This window comes from Narcine bancroftii, chromosome 11, assembly GCF_036971445.1.
Source record: "Narcine bancroftii isolate sNarBan1 chromosome 11, sNarBan1.hap1, whole genome shotgun sequence".
Taxonomy (NCBI): domain Eukaryota; kingdom Metazoa; phylum Chordata; class Chondrichthyes; order Torpediniformes; family Narcinidae; genus Narcine; species Narcine bancroftii.
In genome coordinates, this window is record NC_091479.1 from 106,268,966 (window position 1) to 106,292,544 (window position 23,579).

General features: G+C 44.5%; 1 protein-coding gene across 12 annotated transcripts in view; it reads right to left on the reverse strand.

Moving 5' to 3' along the window:
- The window catches only part of LOC138746293 (tetraspanin-11-like), a 179,257-nt gene that overhangs the window by 105,180 nt on the left and 50,498 nt on the right, over positions 1-23,579 (reverse strand). For 5 of the 12 annotated variants that reach the window (XM_069904513.1, XM_069904510.1, XM_069904502.1 and 2 more), the window contains 4 exons: positions 15,974-16,078; positions 13,596-13,814; positions 11,152-11,310; positions 4,216-4,267 (listed from right to left, as the gene is read on the reverse strand). In XM_069904513.1, coding sequence (XP_069760614.1) covers positions 4,216-4,267; positions 11,152-11,310; positions 13,596-13,814; positions 15,974-16,078 — 535 coding nt within the window. Of the gene's footprint in view, positions 1-4,215; positions 4,268-6,920; positions 7,004-8,119; positions 8,207-11,151; positions 11,311-13,595; positions 13,815-15,973; positions 16,079-23,579 lie in introns of all 12 variants that reach the window. The other 7 variants (XM_069904512.1, XM_069904507.1, XM_069904508.1 and 4 more) reach the window with 5 other exon arrangements.

The following is a 23,579-nucleotide window of genomic DNA, read 5'->3' on the forward strand; positions in this document are numbered from 1 at the left end:
GTCTTCCCCGCCCCCCTCCCCAACTCAGGTCCGCTTCCTCTGCATCGGGCCCTGATCACGTTGGGCACAGCTGACACCAGATTCCTGAAAAGCACTCTCTATTCTCTGCTCTGATCCCTGCCACAGCAAGAAGAGATCGCCCGTCAGACAAAAGAATCAAGGAGATGCTCAAAGCCTCTTTGAAGAAAGCATCCCTGTCATTTCCTGGGATTTGCTGACCACGATTTTATGAAGGGAGTTGGTGGGGAAGGAGCATTTAAAGTGGTTCTGAGAATGGGTCCATGTGTCAGGTGCATGCAGAATCCCAGCAGAAGTACAGTCCCTCCCAGTGACCACCATTCATGTGTCACACACCTGCTGTCCAGCAGTCCCTTACTGACCCCATCATTCACCTCAGATCACAAAACAAGGGGAGAAAATATCTCCCTCGATCCTGGGAAGGGGTCTGGCAAGAGTTCAAACACCATGGATTGTTGGACATTAAAGGAACAGAGGGGGGAGGAGTCACGTGATGGAGTAGTGGCCGGACGGTGAACTCCAGCCCTCTCCAGAAAAGTCGGGAAAAACAAAGGAAAACACAAAGGCACAGAAATAAAAGTTACAGAAAAGTGAGTATAAAGGTGGAAAGAAGATGGCGACAAAAAAAGAAAAATCGAAAGCAACGGTAAGAAGAGAGGAAGAGAAGACAAAGGAGGAAAAAGGTGAAGGCCTTACCTGTCCGAAGAGGCCCGCTGCGGAGAGAGAAACCCGCTCCCTCAGGTCGGTAAATAATGGACTACAAAAATGGCTCGCAGAGCCGAGTAAAAGTGCGCAACCGCGCATGTGCGACTCCTTGCGCATGCGCGATGCGGATGAAAAAAAACACACCGACGGGAGGGGGGACCAGCTGGGGAGTCGATCTCCACAGCCGGCAACGACAGCTGCAGAACACCTGCAGCAAGAAGAGACCACAGAAGACAATAGAAACAAGAAAGAAGAGGAGGAAAGGGCACCAAAGAAACAACAGATGGTCAACCCAGAGGAAGAAGAAGAGGAAGAGGAAGAGTACGGTGAAATAGAAGAAGAAAAGAAAGGCAAGGTAAAGGATATACTTGCTCTTATTAAAGGATACATGGAGTCATTTAAAGAATGGCAAACACAGGAATTTAAGGATTTAAGAAAAAGAATAAACAACACAGAAAAGAAAATAAATAAAATGGAGATGACCTTAACAGAAATGGGAAAGAAAATGGACAAGATGGAAGAGCGGGCAGTAGCAGCAGAAATGGAGGTAGAAGACTTAAAAAAGAAATTGGAGAAATCTAATAAAAAAACTAAAGAGACACAAGAACTACTAGCTCAAAAAATAGATACAATGGAAAACCATAACAGAAGAAATAACATAAAGATAGTGGGCCTTAAGGAAGATGAAGAAGGCAAGAATATGAGGGAGTTTATAAAAGAGTGGATCCCTAAGACCCTAGGATGTCCAGAACTACAGCAAGAAATGGAAATAGAAAGGGCACATAGAGTATTGGCCTCTAAACCACAACCACAACAAAAACCAAGATCTATTGTAGTAAAATTCCTAAGATATACTACAAGAGAAAAGGTACTGGAGAAGACAATGGAAAAAGTAAGAGAGGGCAACAAACCACTGGAGTATAAAGGGCAAAAAATCTTCATTTATCCAGATATAAGTTTTAAACTCCTAAAGAAGAGAAAAGAGTTCAATACAGCAAAGGCGATTTTATGGAAGAAAGGGTATAAATTTATACTAAAGCATCCAGCGGTATTGAAAATATTTATTCCAGGACAACAAAACAGACTATTCTCGGATCCAGAAGAAGCACGAAAATTTGCAGAACAATTACAAAAATAGACTGAGGGAGGAAGACGGGTAATGAGAGTTAAAATGATCACGATTGATATGTATGTGGGTAAAGACAAAAATAGACTGAGGGAAGAAGACGGGTAATGAGAGTAAAAATGATCACGATTGATATGTATGCGGGTAAAGAGGTATAAGAGTGAATAGAGACAATGAGCATACGTGAATGTATCTGTACTTAGAGGAAAATATAGATAGTATAGACAAGAATTAATAAGGGAAGGTAATGGAATAGAGAGAATAAGGAGGGAATTAAAAGAGTGACCTTTGTGACATATGAAAAGTGAAATCTTTTCTGGGGGGTGCTGGGTGGGGGGAAATAGCGGTCACTGCAAAATCAGTTGACGCTTGCGAGTGGATTCGCAAATCCAAATGGAGAGGGGAGATGTGGTTGTCCGACAAGGGATAAAGGACAACTCAGGAGGTGAAGGGGAGACTGGGGATAAATAAGATAGAAATAGGAGAATAAGGAAAATGTTGGATGTTGTAGGAATGTTGTCTTATAAAGAGTTGAAAATAAGAAAACAGAAATGGAAAAGGAGGAAAGGTAATGATGGAAAAACGGAAAGAGAAGATAAACAAAATATAAAAGGGCTAAGCTGAACTATATGTCTTTAAATATTAATGGAATACATAACCAAATTAAAAGGAAGAAACTACCAAATTTAAATGAATAAATGTATTCCATTAGAAAAAATAACATATAGGTTAAGAAATAATATTGAAATATTCGAACAAGTATAGGAGCCTTACATTAAATACAATAGCGAAAACCTACCGGGGACAAACATTACCTAAGTTGATGGAAGGTGAAGGAAAGAAAAGAATGGACTCAGCAGAATTTCTGGTGTAATTTTGTTGAATGACAACATTGTCTGACTGGCTTAATGCAACCTAGATTGTATACCTAAAATGGATGAGGGGGGGGTGGGGGGGTGGTTTGGGAGGAAGGGGGGGGGGAGAAAAAGTCACTGTATATGTGTGAAAAAGAAATAGTGTATATCATGGCTAATGTGATTTATGGTGTGAAAAATAAAAAATTTAAAAAAAAGGAACAGAGGATGTGGGTGAAAACTTGGGGGGATGGGGGTAGTATAGCCATGGAGTTCTACATGATGGAAACAGGCCCTTCAGCCCAACATCTGTGCTAACCAAGAGGTCTACCCAACTGTTCCACTTGCCTGCATTTGGATCCTATCTATACACCTGTTTAAATGTCTTGACAACTTCCTGACAGCTTGTTCCACAGACCCACCACATTCTGTGTGAAGTAGGTGACACTCATGTCACTTATAAATCTTTCCCTTCGCACCTTAAATCTATGACTTCTAATTTTAGATTCCCCAACCCATACTCGAACACTCCAGGGAGAGAGGTCCCACCTCTCCTCATAGCTCAAGCTCTCCAGTCGTGGCCACACTCTTGTGGAATGTGTTTATTGTGATTTCAGCGATGAGCCACATGACAATAACTTTACTTTCCCCCTCAACATGGTTGCCATGACAGCATTCAGGCCGTGGAGGTGCCACTTTAACCTTCAACCTATGCCCTTGCTATATGGTAATCAAAGCTTAGACGGGTGACACAGAGTAACTGGACAGTTATACATGATGTTTGGAAAAGTTAATAAATATATTGCTCCTACATTCAGCACATAGAAAAGGACTGGAATTTTTTAAAGGCCTCAGGGTCAAAATCCTGCCATAGATGGACTCACGGAACGATCCAATTTAGTTCTTCAGTATCAATCATTCCATAGATCTGCACGATAAAAAATAACTTTGCTGGAATCTGCAATATAACACATTCACCAATTTCCAATTCTACCAAATCAGCAAATTTAAAGGTTCCCCATCAATAGGAGGAAAAGCAGCATGGGAATAGTACTGGAGGCTCAGCCGGACACCTTGGGGAAAAGGTGGGTGATGTGGGAGTGAGTTAGCCAAGGGGTTGGGGGGTCGTGAGAGGGTGGGCAAGGGGAGAGAGAGGGAGGGGAGAGGATGGACAAGGGAGAGAGGGCAAGGGGAGAGGGCAGAGAGTTGGGGGGGGGAGATGTGAGAGAGGGGGAGGAAGTTGAAGGTGGGCAGTTTACAAATTGTGGATGGGTTGATATGAAAGGTCTTGTCTTGTGCTGTGTCCAGTTGGGTTTGGTACCACATCCCTAGACTAGGCCTTGGGTCTACAGCCTGACTGACAGATGTTGGCATTTGCAGGGAGAAACATGAACTCTTCTTCTCTCTCCATAAATGCTGCCTGTCCTGTCCACCTGGTTTCAAGCTTCACCAGGATATTGCTGATGAGAGGTGGGGAGAAGGAGTTGGTTATAGAGGGATGTCGTCACCCACCTTGCTGTACAAGATGATCTTTCGAAAAACGTGCAGGAGTCCTTTGGCATGACTATGAAATAGAGAGAGTTTGTGGTTAATTTGTCACATTCCGTGCCCATGGGAAGGCAGCAACTAAAGGAGGCTACGTGGTTGGAAATGATTTAATGTGGACAAGTGTGAGGTGTTGCATTTTGGAAGGACAAACCAAGAAAGGACGTGCACGGTAAATGATCGGGCACTGAGGAGTGGGGTAGAAAAGAAGGATCTGGGAATACAGATACACAAGTCCCTGAAAGTGGTGTCACAGGTGGACAGGGTGGTAAAGAAAGTTTCTGGCACATTGGCCTTCATAAATCAAAGTATGAGAATAGGAGCTGGAATGTTATGGTAAAGTTATACGAGACATTGGTGAGGCCAAACTTGGAGCATTGTGTGCAGTTTTGGTCACCTAACTACAGGAAAAATATCAGTAAGATAGAAAGAGTGCAGAGAGGATTTATTGGATGTTGCTGGGATTTCAGGAACTGGGAAAGGTTAAACAGGTTATTACTTTATTCCCTGGAGTGTAGGGGAGATTTGATAGAGGTATTTAAAATTATGAGGGGGATAGACAGAGTAAATGTAGGTAGGCTTTTCCCTAGGAGGGTAGGTGAGATACAAACCAGATGGCAAGGGTTAAGGGTGAAAGGGGAAAAGTTTAGGGGGAACATGAGAAGGAACTTCTTCACACAGACAGTGGTAGTAGAGCATGGAATGAGCTGCCAGCTGAAGTGGTGAATGTGGGCTCAATTTTCACATTAAGAAGCACTTGGACAGGTGCAAGGATGGGAGAGGTACAGAGGACTATGGACTGGGTGCAGGCCAGTGGGAATAACAAAGGCTCGGTGCAGACCAGAAGTGCCCGTGTCTGCGCTGTATTATTCTATGATTTGCAATCTTCATGGGTAAAATGAATTGGGTGAAAGCCTAACAAACAGAATAAGCCTATCATCAGGAACAGCCAGTAGTGGCTGTGGGTGGGGAGTGGTCACACCACCAAATGTCTAGGCCACGAGCTAAAACTGACCAAAATAATTTACTTCCCACCCAGTTCCCGCTGCTTTTCAGGACTTGGGTGGAAGTGGATTTGGAGAAAGTCCTCTGGCAGATTGAGACCAATCCCCAGCCCACATGCCTCACCTCCAACACTCACTTCCCTCAACTCAGCCCCATTCCAAATCTGCACCACGCATATTCCATTCATTAGCACCCCACAACCCCTTGATCTTTGCCCAACTCCCAACACCTTAAACCCTTCCCTTTCCCCCAACCCTCAGAACCCCTGATGACCACTCTCCTTGAGTTCTGCTTCTGACCTCTGCTCTCCAGCCTCTCATTCCCCACTCTATCTGCCCTGCCCTCTTCCCTCCCCACCCCCAGCCTGATCCTGATCACAGCATCCCCTCCCTGCCCTGACCTCAGCCCCTACTACCCCCACCCTGATCTCACCCCCTACCACCCTGTCCTGATCCCTCACCCCCATTCTGCCCTGATCTCCCCCACCCCCACCCTGATCACAGTACCCCCCACCTCCATCCTGCCCTGATCTTGGCCTTTCACCCCCTCCCTGCCTTTACCTCGGCCCCCCTACCCTACCCTCAGCACCCCTCTCCCACCACACACTTTGCCAAGCAGGTGGGAATTTAAAAGGGGAAAGGAGGCTACATTTGGACCAAATTATTTCCCTTTTACAAACCTGTGCCAAGCCTACCACCCATCTGTGGAGAAGCTGTTCCTCCCCTCACTTCCCTTTCACTCCCCCAGCTCACTTAGGGGCCCATTTGCCCTCATTAACTTTCCTTCTCTCTGTGTCACGGGAGTGTGAGCTGTGGCTATGTGGATGCCTTGACTTCAGTACCACGCCATGCTGGGCTCTGGCAGCAGCTGCATGGTTGCCTGCACTGTACCGATGTAAAATGTACAATGACACAAGCAGCAATGGGAAACTGAGTATTACGTGCAGTTTGGATGAATTATGGGTAACACTGGCATCTGGTGTATGGAGCTGGGCTGTCTGTCCTCATCCAGAGACTGGTCCTTCCTCCAATCTCCACATTCAGAAAACAGAACTGGTGTAAAAACACAATGCTGGAGAAACTCAGCTGGTCAAACAGTGTCCTTTATATTAGCAAAGGTAAAAATACATAACCGACTTTTCAGGCTTGAGCCCTTCAACAAAGTATGGAAAAATGTCAGCAGGTATCCAAACAAAAGAATGTGGGGGTGGGGGGGTGTGGTCGCAAAGGTAGGAGGTGATAGGTAGAGAAGGGAAGGAGGAGACAGCAACAAGCAAGGAGAGGAGGGATGGCTAGATGAATAGAGGGAAAGGGGTGCAGAGCTAACAGGGGGAAGGGGAGGGAGGGGAAATGAGAGCAGGTTAGCAGAAACCGGAAAAGTCGATGTTAATGCCATCCGGCTGGTGAGTGCCCAGACAGAAAATCAGGTGTTGTTCCTCCAATTTACAGATGTTCTTAAAAAAAGAGAGCTGTGCTGTCTGGAGCTCCACCCCCACTTCCCACCACAATCCCCTGATAAGGAAACATGATGCAAGTGCCACAGGTTTTGAAGGCAGCTCCACAGAAGCAACACAGAGTCTGTGCTGGAAAAGCCATGCAAGATGCAGCCAATGGTTTGGTTATAAGCATGCACACACTCACAGGCAGCCGCCTGCCTCGAAAACTCACAGCCGTCAGTTCTGGAAATACACCTCCTCCTCCTCTCTGATGAGCACACAGATGAAACAGGCGGTTGTTACAGCTCCGATCAGCTGCCACACAAACAACGGCACCTTCAGAATTAGTCACAGAGAGCCTCTTGTATCCAGAGCTGATAGTGACCAAGCACATAGCTCTGAACACTACAAATATCAGAATAAAATATGAGCAAAGTCACCTCCGGCAGAGACAGGAAGGATGTGTGCTGACAGGCCTTGTACAAGATGGCAACAGAATAAGAACTGCACCACCATGAGGCAATTCTGGCATACCGTCACCGCCAGTTATGCCCTGTCACCACCAGCCGTGCCCCGTCATCACCAGTCATGCCCCATCACCAGCCATGCGCTGTCACCACCAGTCGTGCCCCGTCACTACCAACCGTGCCCCGTCACCACCAGCCATGTCCTGTCACCACCAGCCGTGCCTCATCACTACCAGCCGTGCCCCGTCACCACCAGCCATGCCCTGTCACCACCAGCCATGCCCTGTCACCACCAGCCATGCCCCGTCACCACCAGCCATCTCCTATCACCACCAGCCGTGCCCCCTCACCGCCAGCCGTGCTCCGTCACCGCCAGCCATGCCCCATCACCGCCAGTCGTGCCCCATCACCACCAGCCATGCACTGTCACCGCCAGTTGTGCCCCGTCACTGCCAGTCGTGCCCCGTCACCACCAGTCGTGCCCCGTCACCACAAGCCATGCCCCGACACCACAAGCCATGCCCCGACACCACTAGCACACAATCCTAGATCTCCATCATACACTGCACACCACCATCATCACACAGAGGTTTTTCTTTTGCATCTTCAATCACTTTGACTCGTCTTGCTGACACACTCCCCTCTCCTGATGCTCAAGCATCAACACTCTCCTCCCCAACACAATAAACACCACACACTTCCTTGACATGCTCACTCCACACACACCCTTCTCGTGACACTTGCCCCTGACACACTTGCCCCAGAGGCATGTTCCCATCATAAACCTATCTGGTGCATCGTTTATCCATCACAAATTATCCAGACAACTTTCCCTTGACACCTCCCCACAACCCTTCCCCACCCAACCCTCTCCCCACTTGACCCTTCCCTACCCGACCCCCCTCTCCATGGCCCCTCCTCACTTGCTTCCACCACAGTGACCAATGCTCTGCTACACATTCACCTGGAGACAGGCCACACCAATGCCAACTGCTCCCATAATCAGTAGACGATCCGACAAGACCTGCTCCAAGACAGCGAGACATCCACCCTGTCAACAGTCAACAGGAAATGACACCATCTCAACATAAATTCGTTTTGCCTTTGCTCTATACCTTGTGCAATAAAATCAGTCAATTCAAGGTGAGGCTTAAGGACCACACACCTGTCCACATTTCAGAGATCTAGATGAGGTGCTGCCTGATGAAGGACCCCCACCACCCTGGTCACAACCTCTCCTCACTGCTACCTTTGGGCAGAAGGTATAGAAATCTGAAGAACAGCATCTCTAAGTTCAAGAACAGTTCCCAACAGCTATCGGGCACTTGAACCTCCCCATGTTACACAGGGATGGCACTGACACCACAAAGAAAATGTCAGCACTCGGTTTTGCAGTAGGGTTGCTGTGAATATTTATTTTCTATTTAAAGTATGTATCATCCTTTTGAAATTCAATTAAGTTCAATGTTTTTACATACCTACTTGGGTGCAGCAAAAGAGAATTTTGATGCACATGTAGTATATGAAAATAAACCTTGCCATTATCATGAAGGGTCAAAATAGAGTTTGTGACGGTGTACAAACCAATAGTTAGAGATAGTGGGGAACTTCTTGTAATACCATGGAGAAATTCCATTTAATGAGCAACTGGTGTTGCAGGACTGATGATAATAATGAAGACCCCAGAGATAGGAGAAAGTTGTGGGAAGGAAAGATGGTGGAACAGACCCATTGGGTTGTTCAGAAGGTTAATCCCTTCCAACACAGCTTATACCTGGATTCATAAATCCTCAGAGATGACTTTATATCCCAGAAATTATTTTCCAGAGGTGATTTACCTTTTATTCGTGGGACAAGGCCAACATGTTTCCCACCCCCATGTGACTACCCGAGAGGGTGAGGGTGTGCTGTGGTAGTCTCTAGTGAGGATGTTCCCACAATGCTGGGCAGGGCATGGCAGGAGTTCAACAAATTTACTTCTAAATTGGGATGTGTGTAACTTGCAGAACTTTGTGTGGTGTTCCTTGCCTTGTCTTTGGCCTTCTTGGTAGGAAATGGTTGAAATGTGCCATCATATTACAACACAGTACAGGACCTGCACACACCTTTGTGCTGACCTATGTAAACCTACTCCACAACAATCTAATCCTTCCCTACTTCGCACCCAGGCTTGTTAATCCGCGTGCTGTCAGCCACCTGTCCTGCTTTTCTGTTTTGTGAAACGTCCAGCAGTTTTGGAAGGAGGATGTTACAGTGAGCCTCTCCTCATTGCTGTGAACAAATGTGGAAGTAATCTGAATTTTGTGGCAACTCCATGGAATTCCAAGAGTTTGGTAATCTGGGGATTTGTGTGAAGAGTTTTAAAGCCTTTCCTTCAGAGCTTGGTGTGTTTGCCCCTGCAATGTATTCATGTAGCCATCGAGTTTCTATTCTTTATACTGGTTTTGTGCATTATTAATTTGTCCAGGAAATATACTTGAGAGATATAAGAAATCATGAGAGTGAAAAGAATGCATGAGTTTGCTCTGGCACACAAAGGTGAAAGAAAATCCCAATAGCTTCAACAGATATATTAAGTGCAGAACGGTATTACTTTAGAGTCTTAATGAGTTTTCATACCTGTGTTTACTCAAGAGATGGACACAGAGTTTATCACAGCAGTGAGGTCAGTGGGCCCAATAGATAATAGAGGAAAGGAATTGATGTCTTGAGGCAAACAAGGATGGATAAATCCCCAGAAGCTGACAAGATATTCCCTTGGACCTTGAGGGAGGCTTGAACAGAAATTGCAGGAGCCTTAGCAGTAGCATTTAAAATGTCCTTCGCCATGAGTAAGGTGTCGAGAATTGGAGTATAGTTAATGTTTCATTGTTAAAAAAGGATCCAAGAATAATATTGGAAATTATGGGTTAGTGAGCCTGACATCAGTAAGTTGATGTAAAGAATCCAAAGAAATCGGATATACAGGTAGTCCCTGACTTATGACCATAATTGAGACCGATGGGTTGGTTGCAACTCGGACTGGCCAAAACTTGGGGACCTTGGGGTGCCGCCAGGAGCGTGAACCTCAGACTATCACTGGGGAGCGGGGACTTCAGGCTGCTGCCAGGAGCAAGAAACCTTGGGTTGCCACCAGGAGTGGGGATCTCGGGCTGCCGCCAGGAGTGAGGACCTTGGTCTGCTGCTAGGTGTGGGAAACTTCAGGCTGCTGTCGGGATCAAGGACCTCGGGCTGCCGCCAGGAGAGGGGACAGTTACATACAATACTTTTAATACAAAATATGTACTTGTACAGTAGTTTTAATAAAATTTTTTTTTAAATGTAGTCGTATGTATGGGTGGACGTAACTTGAGTAGGTTGGAAGTTGAGGAATACGTACAGGTATTGGGATAGGCAGGGACTGATTAGGGATTTACCTGGATTGGAGAACATCTTATGAAACAAGGGGAACCAAGATAAGGCTTTTCTCTTCGGAGCAACAAAGGATGAGAGGTAACTTAATAGAGGTATATAAGATTATGAGAGGCGTGGATAGGATGGAAAGCCAGTGCCTTTTTCCCCAGGGTGACAATAGTAAATACCAGAGGGCATCTGTTTAAGGTGAGAGGAGGAAAGCTTTGGGGGAGATCTCAGGGATAAGTTTCTAGGATGGAATGCATTGGCCAGGGGTGGTGATGAAGGCTGGTACAATAGGGACATTTAAGAAACTCTTAGACAGGCACATGGATATAAGAAAAATAGAGAATTATGGGTGTGAGATAGGGAAGGATTAGGTTGTTATGGAGTAGGTTTACATAGGTCGGCACAGTATCATCGCCTGGAGCCTTTACTGTGCTGTTCTAAGATGGCACATTTCAACCATCTCCCACCAAGATAGCCAAGGACAATAATGAAACCCACTCTCTAGTGGCAATTCTAACCCCCACTGTAAATGCATCAATATAAACATGTGTTTAACAGTGCAAAGATTTCAGTTCCAGCCAAAACTGTGCTTACCTCTACTTTGTAAACGTTTGATGGGTGGTCCCTTTGACCACAGGCCTCTGTCACTGTTTTACAGCAGCTATCGGGCACCAGCCTGTTACCTGAACCAGGTGAGTTTATGTAGACACTGTACTGCCAGTCAGACAAGCTGTTGCTGCCACAGCACTTGAACTGCAAGAGGAAGGAGCAATCAGTGTTGCCTTCTGGCAAATTAACGAGAAAACTGTTGCCAAAACATGAAAGCAAAGCTCCAAACCTTTTGAACATTCAGTCGTCTCCAGAGGAGGCAAACTGAGTGGTAGACAGACTTAATACGCAAACGTGCTCAAGAAACTCAGCAGGTTCTGCCACGTCCTGGCAAAGATACAAGTATATAACTAATGTCTCGGGCCTGAACCCTTAACTAAGGTATGAGCAAAAAGCAGGTAGGTGCCTGAATAAAAGGGTGGTGGGGGGAAGGGAAGAAGGGGCAGGAGAAGAGGCCACAGGTGTTCATGAATAGGAGACCAGGAAGGAAAAGCTGGGAATTAATTGAGGGCGGTTAGTCTGTGAATGCAGCTAGAGGAAAGGAGAAAGAGGGATGAGGAAAGAGAGAAACGGGGAGGTTGGTTAACAGAAACCAAATAATGTTAATACCTTCTGGTTGAATATGAGGTGCTTTACAGTAATTTGCAAGTGGCCTCACTTTGACACCGTATGAGACTATATACAGACATGTGACATAGGAATGGGGCGAGGATAAACAGAGAACAGAGTGTACTTTCCACTACCAAACAGGCTTGGTATTTAAAACGGTGTCATGGCACATAGATGGATGTTTATCTGTCAGAGACATGCAACATCTGGTGTAACAGGATTTCTGCATCAGGTATGGAGGAGATTGGTTAGCAGGGCCATGGAAGGAGTGTGGATGCAGCAAGATCCGTGGCAGGATGCTGAGCAACACACAGGAACTTTGCTGCTCAGTTGTAGTGCACCATATTTATCATTCATCTCCCCTCTCAGACAGGAAGAGTGCCACAAGAGAGTGCCATGTTAGCGTAGCAGCTAGCGCAATGCTGTTCCAGCACCAGCGATTTAGACCAGAGTTCATATCTGGCACTGTTTGTAAGGAGTTTGTACGTTCTCCCCATGTCTGTGTGGGCTTTCTCTGGGGGCTCCAGTTTCCTCCCACCATTCGAAAAGTACCAGGGATTTCAGGTCAATTGGATGGCATAGGTTCGTGGGCCAAAATGGCCTATTTCTGAACTATAGGTCTAAATTTAAATTTAATCCATGTGGCTTCAGATACCAACACACCTCCTAAGGACAACACAACCTTTGGTTAATCTTACAGCCATGTCACAGAGAAAACACACAATTTTGATGTAGGAATAATGCATCCTCAGTCAGAACGTGGTTAGCTGGGATAGACAATAAAACTATCTTCATCTCTGGGGCCTTAGTAACTAGAGAACAAAAGGAGGAGGGGATTTGTTGGAGATCTAAGAAAAGGAACATTTGCAGAAGGGCTGATGGGAGTTGATTCTGTGCTTGAAACAAGTTTATAGATGTTGGGAATAAAACATGAAAACATGAACTTTGGAGAGCCAGGCTACATCCCCTTCTGGATTGGTTGAGAGCACCCACCAACCGTACTCCAAACCTGCCACCCATCTGACCACAGGAAACAATAACTGACGATCACTGCCATCCCTTCCCCACCACCTCACACACCGCTGCCTCCTCCATCTTTCCTGAAGTTCTTGTATTCTGGAATATTGGACAGGATCATTCTTTGCTCCAACCAGCAGGAGGGGTGGGATGGAATCACCCCTGTAGTCCTGCCACATTTGGCAATGTGATGGAGATAGTGGAAGGAACGGCCTCTGGACATGGCCATCTGCAGTACCAGTTCCCCATTCCAGTACTGATCTTAGTGCAGACCACCAGCTCCTGAATTTCCTGCCCCAGTTCCATTTCCTGCCAGTCCCAAACATTCTCACCAAGTTTCAGCAGGAAATAAGTCACTGAAGTGTTGGAAAGTTGCCTGCCTGTGGGCGTGGTTTGATTTCCCTTGATCGGAATCAGCAGCACTGAATGTAGCAGGAATGTAGAGATCAGAACGCAGATTGGTGAAGGTTCCTGACCCTAGATCTTGCTCAGCGTTGCTGGTCCCAACCTGCTCCTTCTCTATCCACCACAATCACATCACTTTTTGCTTTGAACCTTGGCACAGTTTGTGCATGGTTTAGGGAGAATCAACGCAGCCCAGTAATGACACAGCACCAGATGAATCTAGCTCTAGCCTTTTTTCAACCCTCATCACAATCTTCATGAAAACTTGGAGCATGGTTAGCACCAACTCTCCCTGCCCCCCTTAAACAGGGGTGAACATTTCACATCTGGGCATGTGTTTATTTAATAGAACCAGGACGTGATCCAACAGCTCCTTCACCTGCCCAACCCTCTCTTACTTCTTGGTCTGATTTATTCAGCACAGACAGGCCCAACCATCTCATCACATCCAGGTTGGCCTTGATGATGAGTTGGAAATGATCCCCCAAGTGCATTTGAGTGAGAGCCGGAAGTGAGAAGCAAGTAATAAGTTGTTGAGTTCCAATGAGTCCAGGAAGCTGCCCTAGCGTAGTCCTCAATGAATGGTAGAGATATGATGACATTGGAGCTGCTTCCTGCTGTCAGAAAAAATGTCATTGTCACTTTTACTTACTTCCACCCCACCCTCAAATTCTTTTGAACTATTTCTGACACCCCTGCCCTATTCTGGATTCTCTCAGCTTCCACCTCAGGATAAACTTTCTACTAATATCTACTACAAACCTACTGGCTCCCACAGTGACCTGGACTCCACCTACTCCCATCCAATCTCTTGTCAGGACAACATCCCTGTCTTTCAGTTTATCTGTCTCCACCACAGCTGCTCAAAAATGAGGCTTTCCCTTTGAGTACTTCTGGAATATCCTTTTCCAGGAACCTTGGCTTCTTCCCTCCCATTGTTGATAGAATGCTCACACAGTTACTCCATCTCCTAGAGGTCTGCTCTCACTCCACTCCCCCCACCACTGCCCCCCCCCCCCCCCACAGACAGATAGACACAAGAACTATAGATAGTGGAATCTAAGTGATCAAAGAGAAGCTGGAGGGATACAACAGGTCAAGCAGTATCCGTGGAGAGAAATAGTCAGTCAATGTTTTGAATCTTGATAAAGAGTCCTGAGCTGATACCATCTAATGCAAGCAATATCCTGGTAAATCCTTTTCAAAACCTCCTCATCCTTCCTGTAAAGAGGTGACTTGAATGGCCCACAGTATTCCAAGTACAGTCTAACCAAAGTTTTATATCGATGCAACATGACCTCCTTCCTTTGACACTCAAATGTCCCACTCAATGAAGCCAAGTATTACATTCGCCTTCTTTACCTCCCTTTTTGTGTGGCCAATTTCAATGAGCTTGGAATTGATCCCAGATCCCTCTGCACTTCAATGCCTTTAAGAATCCTGCAATTATCTGTGTATATCCCCCTACCTTTGAACTCCCGAAGTACAACACCTCACATTTGTCCAGATGAAACTCCATCTGTTATTTCTCCACCCATATCTATAACTGGTCTATACCTTCCTGTATATCTTTACACTATTCACATATCCACAGCTCCATCAATTTTTGTGTCATCTGCAAATCTACTAACCCAAGCACTTATTTTTCCATCAAAGTCATTCAAATTTATCACCTGCAGCAGGGGCCACAACACCGATCCTAGCAGATCACCTCTAGTCAAAGAACCAATCAGGATAACATCCTTCCACCACTTCCCCCTGTCTTCCATGGGCCTAACCATCAATTCACTGCAGATCCCATGCATCTGTACCTTCTGGAGTACCCTACCATGTCAAACATCTTAAATGAAGTCCATATTCTCAACATTTACTGCCTTACTATTTTTATCAACCACCTTTATCACCTCCACAAAAACCATGTCCCTAAGCCAACTGTGACTTTTCAAAAGTGCATAAAATCTCTAAGTATTCCTTCTAATTGTTAAATTGCTGTTGACATGAGGCTTATAGGCCTACAATCATCCCTATTTATCTTCTTGAACAAAGGTAGAATATTAGGTGCTCTCCAATCCTCCACGACCTGGCTTGTTTTCACCAAGGCCTCACTTGTCTCTTTCAGTAACCTGAGATATATCCCATCATCTCCTGGGGATTTATCCACCTTAATGCTTTTCAAAAGACTAGCATCATCTCTCTCTTGATTTCAGAAAGCCCCAACAATCTGTCTATAATTTTGACCCCCCCCCCCACTTTTGCTTCATCTGCCCATCATCCCCTCCACCTCACCTGGTTCCACCTGTCACTTACCAGTCCCTGTCTCACCCCTCCCTTCTTCTCTTTGTACTAACTTTGATCTCCACTCCATCCCGTTGCAGTGTTTTATTCTGAACCACTGACCTCCCCTTTTCCTCCACAGATGCTGCTCGACCCACTGATTTCCTCCAGGAGTTCGCTTTTTAATCGCTAAGGAAGTCAGCATCTACAGACTCCTGTATCTCCAACTAAAAAAGTTGTTCATACATAGCAATAACCTTCACCTGAAATTCAAACATTCAGCATCCTACACCTTGTTGCAATTAAAACTCTAACAAAATAACTGAAGTTACACAAACAAATAGAAACGACCTTATTGCAGGCAACATTCCTCAAAGTAACACTTCAGGATACTTTCTGAAAATCTTTGATTATCTATCAACAGTTAGTTATGTTTTAGCAAGAGGCATAAATCTAACAGCCCCACTTGTGAAAAGGAAATTGCCTGAAGCTAATTGCATACATCTTGCTGTAGTCGGTCGATAGAATCAGTGACACTGCCCTCTCCTGGCTTGCCGTAATTCTCCACCATCGTTTTGTTCAGGTGCTGCTTCAGTTCTTCACTTAACTAAACAAAAGCAAAGAGGAAGAGTGCAAAGGTTAGAGAGAGTTTACTGCTCAATACAGGGAGATGTGGGCAATGAGGGTATCGAGGAGGGGGTGGGAACAAAGTAAGAGAAACCTTCTCTACCCCCTCTCCACCTGGTTCCATTGGCTATCATCCCTCCCTTTCCTCATTCCAATGATGACCTACTGGCCTCTGACACTTATGCACCTGGCTCCATCTGCCCATCATCCCCTCTCATCTGGTTCCACCCATCACCTAACTCACTAAGACCACTCAAGGACAAGTGGACGAGGTCTTTAATGAGTATTTCACCCCAGTATTCACCAAGACGGGCACCAAGAATGGTGAGATTATGCAGGGGTATATTAATATTCTAGGACAAGCCAATATTAGGATGGAGGAAGTGTTGGATGTTAAGGTGGACAACCCCAGGCCCCAGTGGAATCTCCACTAGGATATTTATGGAAGCAAGAGAGGACCCCCACGTCCCCTGATGATCCCATCCCGTCCTTATATGAGGACGACATGTGAGCTGCCTTCAGGAGAGTGAATTTGAGGAAAGCATCTGGCCCAGACAGAGTACCTGGAAAATACCTGGTATTAAAAATCTGTGTTGACAGATGTATTCACAGATATTTTCAATATCTCACTCTGGCAGGGCGCTACCCCTGTTCAAACAGGTGTCTATCATACCGGTGCCCAAGAAGAGTGTTGTAATCTGTCTTAATGACTATCGACCAGTAGCACTTACATCAACTGTGATGAAGTGCTTTGAAAGGCTGGTGTTGAAGCAGATCAGCTCCTGTCTGAGCAGCGACATGGATATGTTCCAGTTCGCCTATTGTAGAAACAGCGGATGTATGCTATCTCATTGGCTCTACAAACAGCCCTGGAACACCTGGACAGTAAAGATGCATCCATCAGGATGCTCTTTATTGACTTCTTTGGCTTGGCTTCGCGGACGAAGATTTATGGAGGGGGTAAAAAATCCATGTCAGCTGCAGGCTCGTTTGTGGCTGACAAGTCCGATGCGGGACAGGCAGACACGGTTGCAGCGGAAAATTGGTTGGTTGGGGTTGGGTGTTGGGTTTTTCCTCCTTTGCCTTTTGTCAGTGAGGTGGGCTCTGCGGTCTTCTTCAAAGGAGGTTGCTGCCCGCCAAACTGTGAGGTGCCAAGATGCACGGTTTGAGGCGTTATCAGCCCACTGGCGGTGGTCAATGTGGCAGGCACCAAGAGATTTCTTTAGGCAGTCCTTGTACCTTTTCTTTGGTGCACCTCTGTCACGGTGGCCAGTGGAGAGCTCGCCATATAACACGATCTTGGGAAGGCGATGGTCCTCCATTCTGGAGACGTGACCCATCCAGCGCAGCTGGATCTTCAGCAGCGTGGACTCGATGCTGTCGACCTCTGCCATCTCGAGTACTTCGACGTTAGGGATGAAAGCGCTCCAATGGACTACAGTTTGGCATTTAACACCATCATCCCCTCAAAATTAATCAGCAAACTCCAAAACTTGGGACTCAACACCCCACTGTGTAATTGGAACATGGATTTCCTCCCCTCCAGACCACAATCAGTGAGGATTGATAAGACCATCTCCTCCACAATCTCCATCAGTACTGGAGCACTGCAGGGCTGTGTTCTTAGCCCCCTGCTCTACTCACTTTACACCTCCGGCTGTGTTGCTCGGTACGACAATAACACCATCTACAAATTTGCTGACAATACCACTGGAGTTGTGGGTAAAGAAAGGTGATGAGTCAGCATGCAGGAGGGAGATGAAAACTTGGCTGAATGGTGCAGCAACAACAACCTGACACTCAATGGCACCAAAACTAAGATGCTGATTGTTGAATTGAGGAAGGGAAAACGATCCAATGATCATTGGGGGATCAGAGGTGGAGAGGGTGAGCAAATTTAAGATTTTGGGAGTCACTATCTTGGAAGATCTTTCCTGGACACAACACACCAATGGCATCATGAAGAAAGCAAATTAGCACCTCGACTTCCTCAGGAGTTTGTGGAGGTTTGGGATGACACCAGAAACCTTGACAAATTTCTACAGAGGTGTGGTGGAACGTGTGCTGACTGGCTGCATCATGGTCTGGTATAGGGACCCCAATACCACTGAGTGTAAAGCCCTGCAAAAGGATATCACAGGAAAAAACTTCCCTACTATCCAGAACATTTACAAGGAACACTGCCAACGGAGAGCACAGCAATCATCAAGGATCCACACCACCCAATACACGCTCTGTTCTCGCTGCTGCCATCAGGAAAGAGGAATAAGTTCTACAAGATTCGCACCACCAGGTTCAGGAACAGCTGCTACCCCTCCACCATCAGACTCCTCCACAACAACCTCAATCAGGGACTTGTTTAAGGACTCTTACTTGTGCTCTTTGATTTTTTAAATTCTTTCTGTATTGCAGTTTGTTAATATTTGTTATCTGTTTACAGTTCTTTATTTGTTTACGTGTGTACATGCTGTGTACAGATTTTTTTTCCAATACCAACAAATAATAATTCCTATTCTGACAATAAACCTGAAATTTGAATCTGAGATTGCTGGAGTCTTGATAGACATGTATGTATGCTCTGTAGCTACAAGTGAGGGGAAACAAGACTGGAGAGTTGCCAATGTTCTTCCTTTGTTTGAGAAGGGGAACAAGAACAAGTCTGGTGATGAGTGCATCATTGATTGGGAAATTAGTGGAGAAGATTCTTGGCGCCAGGACTTACATAAGACACAGATTAAGGACAGTCAGTATTGCTTTGTGTGTATAGTTCATATCTCACAAATTTGATTTCATATTTTGAGAATGTGACCAAGTTGATTGATGAGGGTTGGGGAGTAGCTGTTGTCTCCATGGAGTTTAGTGAAGCAGAATCAGAATTTATTGTAATGAACATGTCACAAAATTTGTTGTTTTGCAGCAGCATCAGAGATAGAAATATTAAAGCTCGAAAGTACATTAGTGCAAAAAGAAGAGAAAGTGAGATGGTGTCTGTGGTCCATTGTTCATTCAGAAATCTGATGGCAGAGAGGAAGACTAATTTGTACCATTAGGCTCCTAAACCTCCTTGATTGTAGCAGTGTGACGAGGGCATGGCTTGGATGACGGGGGTCCTTGAGGACAGAGGCTGCTTTCTTAAGATATCTTGTAGATGTCCTTATTTTTTGTAACTTTTCATTTATTGCACTATGAACCATATCAACAATATATATACAAATGTTCTTCGTTAAATATACACAATGACATTTTTTTCTTTTTTCTCCTCCCTTCCCACCCCCCTCAAAAACCAATATTAAAAATACAATCCACACAGAAAAAAACAAAGAAAACTCGTGTCGTCCACTTTTACATATTTAAGTGTAATCATTGTTTATCTTCTTGTCACTTTAGGAGATGGAATCCAAAGTCGGCATTTTCTGTCATATTTCATATTTGGTTCCCAAATTTGTTTGAACAATGTATATTTGTCTTTTAGATTATATGTATTTTTTTCTAATGGAATACACGTATTCATTTCTGTATATCATTGTTGTATTTTTAGATTCTCTTCCATTTTCCAGGTTGCCATTATGCTCTTTTTTGCTACTATGAGGGCTATCATAATAAATCTTTTTTGGGCTCTATCTAATATGAGACCTAGTTCTTTGTCTCTTATACTATTTAACAGAAAAATTTCTGGTTTTTTTGGTACGTTGTTCTTGGCAATTTTGCTTAATATCTGACAGTTCTTCCCAGAAAGTTTTCACTTTTGTACATGCCCAAATTGCATGTATTGTTGATACAATTACTTGTTTACAGTGAAAGCATCTATCCGATATTCTTGGGTCCCAACAATATTCTGAGGGGTGATATATAGTCTGTGTAACCAATTATATTGTATCATGCGTAATCTTGTATTTATTGTATTCCTCATAGTTCCTGTACATAGCTCTTTCCATGTTTCATTTATCTTTTTAAAACATTTTTTACACTACTATCCACATTGATCAAGATACATACATTTTTCTTTTCAAATATATACAGTGTCGTTTTCTCCCCCCCTCCCTCTTCCCATCCCACCCTCCCTACCTCCCCCCCCATTCATTTAAAGTTCAGAATCTAAGATACATTAAACCCGTCAAACAATGTTGTCACTCAATAAAAATAAACAAGAAGTTCCACTGAGTCAATTCTTTTCATTTCCTTCTCCTTCTGTCATTTTAGGTGATAGGTTTTCTCTATTGTGTTTCATGTATGGCTCCCATATTTGTTATGTTTCATTTATCTTTATGTTTAAATCTTTTTCCCAGCTTTAGACCTTGTTTCATCCACTTCTTTGCATTGCAGTTTAATGTACATATTTTTAATAATTTTTTTAACTAATCATTGTGTCTGTAATTATTCATTAGCTGCTTCCTTCTGGTAGTTTCAAACAGTTTCCCAATTTGTCCTTTAAATAAGCTTTCAACTGGTAATATGCAAACATTGTACCATGTGTAATTCCATATTTGTCTTTTAATTGTTCAAATGTTAACAAATTATTTCCCAAAAAGTAATTTTCTTGATTCCTTTTCTCGCCCATTCTCTAAAAAATAAGTTGTCTATTATAAAAGGGATTAGTGGGTTTTGTGTCAATATCATTTTTGGATTTAGATAATTTACCATTTTTCGTTCTACGTGTATTCTCTTCCATATTTTAAGTATGTGATGCAGTTCTGGTGAATTATTGTATTGCACCAGCTTCTCATCCCACTTATAAAGTATATGCTCTGGTACCTTTTCTCCTATTTATCTAGTTCTATCCTAGTCCAATCTGTTTTTTTTCTCCAGTCTGATAAAAATCTGATAAATATCTCAGCTTGGGAAGGTCAAATGCAAGACGAAACATAAGTAGGTAAGATGGTACAGAAAAGACACATGGCACACTTCCCTTCACCAGTCAAGACACTGAGTATAAAAACTGGAGCATGTAGCAGCTGTATAAAACAGGTTAGGCAACATTTGAAGCATTTCTGTGCAGTTTTGGTCATCTAAGAAAGATATCAATAAAATTGAAAGAGTGCAGAGAAGATTTGCTAGGATGTTGCCAGGACTTCAGGAACTGAGTTACAAGGAAAGGATTAACAGGTTAGGTCTTTATTCCCTGGAGCTTAGAAGAATGAGTGGAAATTTGAAAGAAGTTTACAAAATCATGAGGGGTAGAGACAGAGTAAATATGACTAGGTTAATTACACTGATGCACTCATTCCTCTCCACTCATCGCACCCCCAGTACCTTCCCCTGTGCCCTCAGGAGGTGCAACATTTGCGCCCCACACCTCCTTCCTCACCACAGTCCAGGGCCCTAAACAGGCCTTTCATGTAAAGCAACACCTCACTTGTACATCCAGAGGACTTATTTACTGCATCCAGTGCACCCTTTGTGGCATTCTTTACGTCGGAGAGACCGGTCACAGCTGGGAGATTGATTCGCTCAGCACCTACGCTCCATTCACAACCATAGTGACCTCCCAGTGGCCAATCGTTTCAATTCTGAGTCACACTCCCGCACTCACATGTCTGTCCATGGCCTTGTATACTGTCCCACCCTGACCACCCGCAGATTGGACAAACAACAGCTTATTTTCCATCTAGGCACCTCCAGCCACATGACATTGACTTTATTGCTTTCCATTAAATCTGCTTGCCTTTTTTCTGAGGTGGGAAATGTTAGAATCTTGAGGACATACATCAAAGGTGAGAGGAGGTAAGTTTATTTCCACAGGGAGTGGTGGGTGCCTAGAGTAACTGCCAAGGGAGATGGTAGAAGCAGACATGATAGCAATGTTTAAGAAGCATTTGGATAGACTCCTGAACAGGCAAAGAATAGATGGATATCGAACATATACACGCACACATTATCAGTTAGATTGGTATCATGGTTGGTGCAGACATGATGGGCTGAAGGGCCTGTTTGGTAACATGGTTGGTGAGGGCGTGATAGGATGAAGGGCTGTTTCTATGCTGTATTGTTCTATCTTCTAAACAAACATGTAAATGGTTGGGGAATAGAGGGATACAGACCCAGGTATAGTACCAGACAAAGTGGGCCAAAGGGCCTGGTTACATGCTGTATGAATGTTAATTTTCGCAAGTTACTGCAAAACTGGCAAGACATTGCTTGCCTCTGAAAAAACTACGACATTTAGAAAATCTGGCAGTCAAACTGAATGGTACAAACAAAGGAACAGACCAAATGAAATCACTCCAAACTTTTTAAACTCCAACCTCCACTGATAAGAGAACTGAGTAGGGCAAGAACCCCCTTTCTGAAAGGATAATGGTGCCAGCAACATACGACATGTCCCTGCAGTGATGCTGGGAGAGGTGGGATCTGGAATTCGTCAACAGTCACAAATCACAAAGGGACTGTTCAAGCAACCACCTTGAATGACATCCCCTACTCTCCCTGCACATTTGGTACTAATCCTAAGCAGGGAAACACCACAGAAACTTATTTTACCTCCTTATTGAAAATGAGATGCTGTCATTTTTTTTGCAGCTCAAACTTTGGTGATTTGTACAAAACTCTGCCTCGGTCTCTCCCAGTTCTCTCAGAGGTAAACAAGAAAGGGAGCAGATGCTGGGAACTTGTGCAGTCCACAAAAGTACTGAAGAAACCACGCAGGTCATTCAACATTCGTAGGAAATAAAAGCCTGTCAACATTTCGGGCCTGAGCCCTTCATGCCCGATGAAGGGCTCAGGCCTGAAACATTGACCGCCTTTCATTTCCTGGCACCATTTCCAGATTCCCAACATTGGGAAGGAAACAGAATCTCCCTAACTTTCCATCAAGAAGTAGAGTAGTGGAGAGGGTCAAGAACTTCAACCCTCAGTCGGGAAAAGGGTCAAGAACTTCAAATTTCTGGGTGTCAACATCTCAGAGGATCTGTCTTGGAGCCTCCATGTTGTTGCCATCACAAAGAAGGCTCACCAGGAGCTATACTTTGTGAGATGTCTGAGGGGGTTCGGTTTGTAACCAAAGACTCTCATAAACTTCTACAGGTGTACTGTGGAAAGCACCCTAGCTGGCTGCATCACTGCCTGGTTTGGAGGCACCAGCTGTCAGGACAAGAATAAATTCCAGGGGGTTGTTAACTTGTCCTGCGACATCACAGGCATCAGATTTCACTCCATCGAGGAACACCTACAAGAGGCGGTGTCTTAAAAAAGCAGCCTCTATCCTCAAAGGCCCCCACTACCCAGGCCAGGCCCTCTTCACTCTGCTACCATCAGGAAAAAGGTAGAGGAGCCTAAAGATGAGCACTCAGCGGCACAAGGTCAGCTTCTTCCCCACTTGAATAATCAATGAACTAAAGGCACTAATCTTACTTTTCGTGCCTTGTTATTTTAATTTTTTTATAGTTATGTTGTAAGATGGTTATAATATGAATATTTGCATTAAAATGCTGCTGGAAACACTGAATTTCAGGACTTGTTCATGATAATAAATCCTGATTCTGAAG